Source organism: Ictidomys tridecemlineatus, chromosome 6 (genome assembly GCF_052094955.1).
Source record: "Ictidomys tridecemlineatus isolate mIctTri1 chromosome 6, mIctTri1.hap1, whole genome shotgun sequence".
NCBI classification, from domain to species: domain Eukaryota; kingdom Metazoa; phylum Chordata; class Mammalia; order Rodentia; family Sciuridae; genus Ictidomys; species Ictidomys tridecemlineatus.
In genome coordinates this window covers 185,053,229-185,061,895 of record NC_135482.1, presented here as the reverse complement: position 1 = coordinate 185,061,895, position 8,667 = coordinate 185,053,229, and the positions used below count along the sequence as shown (strand labels likewise).

Here is an 8,667-nt window from a genome sequence, read left to right as displayed (position 1 = left end):
CAGGAACTTTCTAGGAAGAATAAAACCCATGGGGACTAAACAGAACTTATAAGAATGGACTGGAACTCACACCAATCTCACTTCCTTCAGTTGTCCAAAGTTAAGCACAGTGTTGTTTTGCAGAAACTAATACTGTCTGTCACAGAGTAATATACACACTTGGCCCAGGAATCACAGGCTTAAGGGGATGATCCAGCCGGAAGCTGTGTTCCTTGCTATTGTCCCATAGGCCAAGAAGATGAGTCAACAATGTGGGGTAAGCTGCAACAGTGCCTAGTGCCTTGCTTGGACCTTCTAATTACAGAGAGTCTGGACCTGACTGCTGCTTTACTTCCACCTTCTAAATCTCCTCTATCAATTGCTTTTTGTGGACTGTATTGTCTTAGAGTTACATAGGGACAAAAACTCGGGAACTTAATTGGCCCCATCAAATCTATCACAGATGGTTGAGGTGTCTGAAAAGGCATTTGTACAGAGAATTTGAAGGATGAGGATTTGGTCATGCAACCAGGATTTGGAAGAGAATATCCTAGGCAGAAGAAATGGCTAGTGCCAATTTAGGGACATAAGAGGGGTGCTTTTAGATGAAGAACAATGAGGTTGAGGTATGGTGGAAGGGAGAGTGATACAAATTAATAAAATCACATATAGAGGTAGGGATTAACTAGACCCTATGGGGACTTGCAGAAAACATGGTAATACATGGGCACTTCTTTTTTCTAAGTACAATGAGAGGCAAATAGAGTTATCAGGGCTGTAGTAGTTGGATCTGATTTAAATATTTTTTAAATGTTTTATTTTGAAATAATTTCAAATTTCCAAAAAAGTCATAAGATTAGCACAAAGAATTCCTGGATGCCCGCTGTATGGCTGATTTGTCTTTAAGAGGGTATTTTGGCTGCACAGTGGAGAATGCCTACAGTGGCAGGGCTGTCTTCCCACACCTCCAGGCTTCACTGCATTCCTGCAGCCCAGTGTGCACAAAGCTTTTGGAGCTAGCAGAAGGCTGCCCAGGTGTGGAGGCAGCAATGTTACTCACAAGCCACTACAAAAGTTCAAGCTATAGGGCTTCCACACTGGTGTCCAGACCTCATAGGAAAATCAATCCTTTATTGTCTCAATTCAGAAATCCATTCTGGAAGACAAAGTGGCACTAACCCTTCCGATCTGACCTCTAACCAACTGGATGTTTCTAATGAGCATGACAATTCTCAAAACAAAAACAAAATCCCCAATGATTTGACACCACAGAAGCTATGTAAAAGAGTGGGTTTTACAAGTAATTTCAGGTTTCTAAAAAATTTCCAGAGAATGTGCAGTCTCCCAAGGGAGAGAAGGGGTTCATGTTCTTGCTGATATACAGATTCTAGGCTTATTGGAGGTGACCTTAGACTTGTATCACTTCTAGCTTCATGAGAATTGGCTTAACTTTACTTGAGATTATGAAAAATTTCCCTCAAGTAAGCTCTTCTGCCTGGATTAATTCTCCCTGCTAGCAATACAGTCTGGCTGAAAGCCAGGTTCAAATTCTGAAGTACTGAGTTCTTTTCATTTCAGATTTCAGCACAATTCTGGATTTAATGTTCAAATCAACAGTAAAATTAACATGGATAACCATTCATTCTCACTAAAACCATACACACTGAATACATGCTCATTAAATCGTGAGGGTAGAGTAGAAAAACTCAATGGATGGATGACCTTAGAGGAAACAGTCTCCTACTCAGTTCATTGGGAGCTTGGGTATTGCAACAGGGCTTAGTGATAATGAAGGTTAAGTGCCTGATGCAGGCATTCTTACTATTATGCATGTCAATAAGGAAAGAATTTTTTCTTCCCAAAGAAAAAAAAATTTGCTTCCCAAAAGGGGCAGGAGTGGCAGAACATTTATCCCAAGAAAAATTGTAAAAGTGGATAAAAAAGAATTATCTGACAGAGGAAAAGAAGTTTTTATATTTCATTAGAGTTTGCACTATATGCTTATCTTCCTGTAATCTGTAGTGAAGAATCTCCATGTAAACATTCAGAAAGAAAAAGAGATGCTGTGTCATGACTTACAAACTATAAATTTTGTCCCTGATTACTAACCAAGGACAGTTTTATATATTTATTAAAAACTGTTTTCCTTCATTTAACAATGGCTTTTGAATAACAAAATAAATTATCTGCAATTTCAGCTACACTTAAAAAAAATAAACAAAAACTTTTGAAGTTAAATAAATGCAAGTATAGTAATACATTTCACATGTTGATTATAGTTACTGTGTTCTTTATATAAAATAATACAAATAATTATTCCTTTCCCATTGTTGCAATTTCACAAATTATATGAAAAAATTTTTCTCACTCTTTTAGATTAATTAACTGTGACTCAGTTGAACATAGCAGACATTAACTGGTTGTTATTAGTGATATGATAAAAGAAAAAGTTATGACCACTCAGCAGATCCTGTAAACCTAAAACATTCTTCAGACTTTCTAGTCTTAACCTGCAGCACTCATTTATTAAATGATAGACAAAGAACTATTAGGGAGATGATTTAATCAGTGGGTTGAGCTTTGTTACTGTGCCATTTTGCTAGTCACACACAAAAATATTTTGCCTTTAGAATAAAGTAGAATACTATTCATTTCCAGTGAGACTATGTGCCAGGGAAAAACACAGACAAAGCCATAGATATTCTTAAGTTGAGCTACATCATTTTAACTAATTTACAAGTTTAATTATTAGATCATTGCACCATTTCCTGTTTTAAAATGTAATAAGCAGATAAAAATATTTTTAAATAACCAGAAATAAAAATAAAAAGGCCTGAACAACTTGACAAACAGCAACAGAATTATTTCCAGTCAGTTACTATGAATGGGAATATTCACTTTATACAGCAGACAGTGACAACCATCTAGCAATTCTTTAATCAGGCACTTGATGGAGTATTTTTAAACTAGTGTACTCAACAGAAGGGCATCTTTCTTTCTCTCTCTCTCTCTCTCTCTCACACACACACACACACACACCAAAACACAAATATGGCTTTATTACAAAGGATTCAAGATGGCAACTACTTAGAATCCAGTGCCAACACGGATTATAACAAACCCAGTGAGTATTTTGTTTTTCAATTATTCATAGAAAATTTAATCCTGATTAAGTATCCTTGGGCAGGAATTCATGGGTAGTTGATGACTGAAACCAACATTTATGTGAAATGCTTCTGTTAATTTAATCTGGGTATATGGCTTAATTATGACTGAGGATTCAATGTAAGAGAAATGAATTATATCAGGATTAAAATTTTAGTACCATATCACATAGTACCTTTTCCTTTTTTCTTTTCAGACACATAAACCTTTTTGTCCCTTTACCTAAGTGCTCAAATTTTAAAATCCTTTGTCCTTAAAACCTATGTAAAGTGTCTAGGTTTTATTTTTCATAAATTTGTCAAAAATCCTTTGCTAATCAAGCTAAACCTGAACTAGAGCCAAAAATGAAAGAATTGGCAAATAAACCCACCCACAAGTAAACAAAATCTTATTTAGGTAGCTGAATATATTTTATATTCATTTCCTGAAGTAATCTCATTTTCAAATTCTTTAAACTCTAACATGAAATACATTTTCTTTAAAGCATTAAAATGAAGCAGTTTTTTCAATCAATGTATTACACTGATTTCATAACTGGACTAGTTTAGATATGTATATGCAAGTAATCATTTAACTGATTACTTTTTAAAATACTATCAAACCTGAGTTAACTATTGATATGAGGCATTATAATTGGTGAATATCTTACCAAACTATCATATAGTTCTTTTTCACATTTATTCCATATGGAAATTGCTTTAATCACCTTATAACAACACTCTTTCTTGAAAGTTTATTGTTTAAGTTTCTTCCAAAACATTTGACTTATTACCTTTTTGATTTTGGTACTGCTTAAATGCAGTTATATAAATAACATGCTCTGGTTTCAAAGTTCAATTTTTCATACCAAATGTATGAAAAAAGAGTCACTGTATTTGGATCCTTATTGCACTCCTTTAACCAATTCACTTTTTCTTTCAACAAAAATCAAGTATCAGAAATGAGGGCGACTTTTGTGTCCAGATGATATGGTCAGTGGTAGTGTTACTGAGGAAAGAGAAGAGACTTCCCAGTATAGACTGTGGGATAGGAAAAGTCTGTAGAGAATAACCATGGAAACAGACTGGCAAAGGATAACACCTATTGTAATAACCTGAAAAGAAAGGAAAGAATGCTTTTACTGCAAGCAGAAACAGAAAATATATTCTATTTATCATGAACACGTATATGCTTTTTATATACAGTACTCTATCCTTCATCTTTACCACATGTACATTTTATCAAAGAAATCTTCAACAGGAAAATATGACTTATGTTATGAACTGTAATTGTTCAAGGGAAAAATCCCTCCAACAGTTTACAGATGCCAAGTAAGACACAAAAGAAAAACTTGCTAAAACATTCTCTCCTAAGGGTGTGCACATAAGAGTATAGACAAGAGTAGTAACTCACAGGAAAAACCAGGTTCCTGGCTAATAGGAATTAAGCATGCCACTACCAAATGCCAGAGTGCTCTAAAGCCCTTTCAGAGATTTTCAAGTCACTTCCCTATTTCTATATACTACCTTCCTACTTATTTACCCTAGTGAATACCTCAGGCTCAATAAACATTTGTGCATTCAAGCACATAGTGCACTGCTTTGTAAGGGGCTCCTGGCAGAACTCCACTCTCAAGTGATGGAGCAGTTCGTCCAGGAGGGGAGGAATCAACACAATCAAGACTCGGCATACTTGAGCATGGCACTCCAGACTGTAGTCTGTTACAGAAACTAGACTGATTTTTATGAATCTATCATGATTTTTACCATTATGGAGCAAAAAATTTAATCTTTTTTTTTTTAACAAAGATGTATTATAAATTCTATACTATGTGGCTGGGTATGTAGTTCAAAGTAAAACACTTGCCCAGCATACACAAGGCCCTGGGTTTGACGCCTAGCACTGGGGGCGGGAGGAGATATATATATATATATATTACATATTTAATATATATAACATTATTTTGAAGAAGGCTGAATTAAGAACAAAAGATATTTCCATCATTTTGCTTATAAACTAAATTTCTAAAAATCATTTTATATTTTAAACAATCACAAGTTCAATATTTTGTCAGCTGTAAAGAACTAATAAGAAACTTCTGAATCAACAGGCCTCTCCTACCTCAATATTTTTCAAAAAAAAAAGGACTACATTTTCATTTAAAACGACTAGTTTGATTATATTACTTACCTTATCTCTTTGGTAGTCACTGAAAAGGATAGAAATGCATGTAAGAACAGGATGGCATAAAAACCACAGGATACAACCCTGAAACAAATGAATAATAAGTCAATAAGTACAGCTTTGTCTTTATTTACAGATTGTACCAGATAAAAACATTGTTACTAGCACTGAATTCCCGATTGGCCTCAACTGGCCTTTAGGATAAAGCTTGCAATAAAATGTAGAAAAAATTTACTGTTGCTGTCATATTAATACTGTTCCTAACCAAATGTGTTTTAAAAGAGTATTTATAACCTTCTATTTGTAAATCTGTTATCTATACAAATTTTGATAATACTTATAAATACATTAATATAAGCAACAATAATTGAGAAAAAGCAAGGTACAAATGTAGAATATTTCTGTAAAAAAACATAAAAATGCACATTCATATGTGAATGTAGATACACAAAGAAACTTTGTAAAAATACACACCAAAAACTGATTAATAGTGGTTACCTATTTGGAGGTAATATGGAGGAGGGGGAACTGGGCAGGTAAGAATGGAAAACTGTTTATATTATACTTTCCAAACATCTTTTTCTGGTTTTCCTTGAACTATTTCAGCATATTCGGTTTTCCAAAAATTAAATTTGAAACAAGTAAGTTAATATATAGCTGTTGTGGGGTACACTGAAGATTTAAGGATTAAAAAGATGTAGAAAAAGTTTTTGGTACACTTTTACATGAATGAAAATGGAGGAAACTATATGTAGAAATAAATAAAATTCTCTGGGAGGATAAATTAGGAACTCCTATCAATGATGATATGAGGAGATGGTGGTAACTGCATAGAAGGAAGCAAGGTAAGAAGTACTTTTTGCTACTCTTTGAATACTTTTAGATTTTTGACCCTATTCAAAAAGTTATATTAAAAACTAAAAATAATTTTTATTTAAGTTCAAATAAAAACATTTAATACTGTTTTGAACAAAAAAAGGGCCCAAACATCTCAAATATATATGAACTTATCAAACAATATCCACTCCTTCCCCTGTGAAAAATCCAAAAGCAAAATGGCAATTTCTTGCCCTTTTGGTACTCTGCAGTGGCCCTAGAACCCAGTCTGAAGCTGGGTTCTAGGGCCACTGCAGCAGCTTTGCAAAGTTCAACACCAGAAATAGGGAGGAATTTGGCTCTTCTGCCATACATGCCTCAGAATGCTGGTGGACCAGGCTGGATCTACTGCACACAGGAATGAAGGGACACAGATTTTTGCAACCTGACAGAAAAACAGAACCTCTATGGAAGGAAGGTTTCTGTGAGTTACTGCTCCAACACTTCTCTTGACAATCTTTCCTTTGACTAACTAGGTATAGGGAGAATAAAACAAACAAACAAACAAACAAACAAACAAAAAATATGTATTTTTAAAGATCTCTCAGGCCTAAGAGTGATATACAAAGGGGGACTAAAGGGCTGGGGATATAGCTCAGTTGGTAGAGTGATTGCCTAGCATGCATAAAGCCCCTAAGTCAATACTCAGCACAACAAAAAACAAATAAACAACCAAAAAAATACAACAATAAAGAAAGGGGGAATAAAATGGACATGATTTTATATGGGTGAAGTAGCTGAAACACAATAGGTACTCAGCCACCTGACTTCATCTGCTTATGCTACAGGATAGCTCCTCAAATGTTATAAAACACTGCATAACTCTGAGACAAACAGTTCAGCTAATTAATAAACTGTTGAAAAATTGCAAACTGTATTCTAATTAGAATGATAAATTAGAATATCATTAAAAAATTAAAAAATATTCTGTTACCACAGAGAAAATGCAAAATCCCTATTGATATAAGAAACTATAATACAGGCAAAGTTGACAAAGATTACATGGAAAATACTACTCCACAGGTTCTCTAAAATTGGGAAGATAATGCCCACAGCATTATGGTTGTGAAGATTAAATGAGTAATGCAAATAAAGGGCTTACAGTAGGCTCCTAACACATAATAAGTAAACAGAAGTTAGCATGTGGATTTTATTAACTTCCCACAGAAATCAGAACAACATTCATAATCAGAATAATCACTTTTTACCCCAGCTCATACTTTGGCAAATGTGATGTAGAACTCTCTTTTGAGTGTGCTTCTCTCCACTGTGATGATTTGATAGAGTCCACATCCTAAAGACAATGCTAGGCAAATTCTTAAAATGATTAGGAGAATCCCTGCTAAGTTGTGGTGCGAATGGTAGCTGTGATGACTAGTATCTTCAAACTGTTCCCAAAGTAGTAAAATACTCTGCAAAAAAATTTTAAAAATTTAAACATTACATTTAGAGAAGAAAAAAAATGATACCTCCCTAAAATATTTTTTTTCAACTTTTGCAAACTTTCCCTTTAACATTATATAAACATTCCTAAGAGATGTAAAGATGTAATAGATTATAAAGCCTGTTAAATAATAAAGTACAGGCATAGTTTTTTCTTTGCTCTGATAACAACTAAGTCAGAGAAAATGAATTTTTATCAAGCGAGACCCAGTTTTAAAAACAAAACAAAACAAAACAAAAAAACAAACTAGTGCTATCCTGATTCAGATATGACATCTCTAAAGATAGAAATATATTGAAAAGGTTAAGTGAATAAATGTAAACTTTCTTCTAAATCCATCCTCTTCTTACTTCAGTATTGTCAATAAAAATCAAACTGTTCTGCATTAGTCTATTATCTCAAGGTAACTCTCAAATGTCTCAAGATCTTTTGTAATCTAGAATTAACAAGTCAGAGTTGTTGATTTCAGACTTCACTTTTTCATGGTAACCTCATAGCTAAAAGAAAACACATCTTTCATGTTCACTGTAAGTGCCCAGGGCACTGTTACACACCCTTATGTTGTCTGTTGACCTTTTCTCCCATATAGTTATTTCAACAGTGAAAAGCGCAGCAAGTTCTCATTATGCAATTCTGTTTACTGCCATTCAGTAGAAATCAGTGTCCATCTTTCCTCTATCCTTACCAAACATCAACTGCTTAAATTACTGTAATATTTTTAGCATCAAACATACCTTTGGGCTTCATTTATTTGTCAACTCAACCCACAGAACTGAGTCTTTAGTGACTTCCAAAGAGTTTAGATAAATCTCACTATGAAATTCAATTCTTAGATTTTATGGGTTTATCAGCAACCTCTTCCTTTCCTCATTCTCACAGTTCTACCCTAATTTTATTACTGCTAGTACTCTTAGTAAGTGAACTTTGTCATCCTGCACATGTAAAATTTTCTTTAGGAGCTTAAATTTTGCTATTACTGAAAGTGTTATTCCTTCCATAAAATTATGCCTATCTGATTTCTTAACCACATTTCTAAACTT

General features: G+C 34.0%; 1 protein-coding gene across 2 annotated transcripts in view; it reads right to left on the bottom strand.

Annotated features, from left to right (window-relative positions):
* Positions 1-1,090: 1,090 nt before the first annotated feature.
* Gpr180 (G protein-coupled receptor 180) overlaps positions 1,091-8,667 on the bottom strand; it is a 29,234-nt gene continuing 21,657 nt past the window's right edge. The window contains exons 7-9 of one of the 2 annotated variants that reach the window (XM_005317043.3): positions 7,404-7,595; positions 5,314-5,391; positions 1,091-4,237 (exon numbers count right to left, since the gene is read on the bottom strand). In XM_005317043.3, the coding sequence (XP_005317100.2) occupies positions 4,079-4,237; positions 5,314-5,391; positions 7,404-7,595 (429 nt within the window). In that variant the 3' untranslated portion in view covers positions 1,091-4,078. Of the gene's footprint in view, positions 4,238-5,313; positions 5,392-7,391; positions 7,596-8,667 lie in introns of those variants that run through there. The other variant, XM_078016210.1, reaches the window with a different exon arrangement.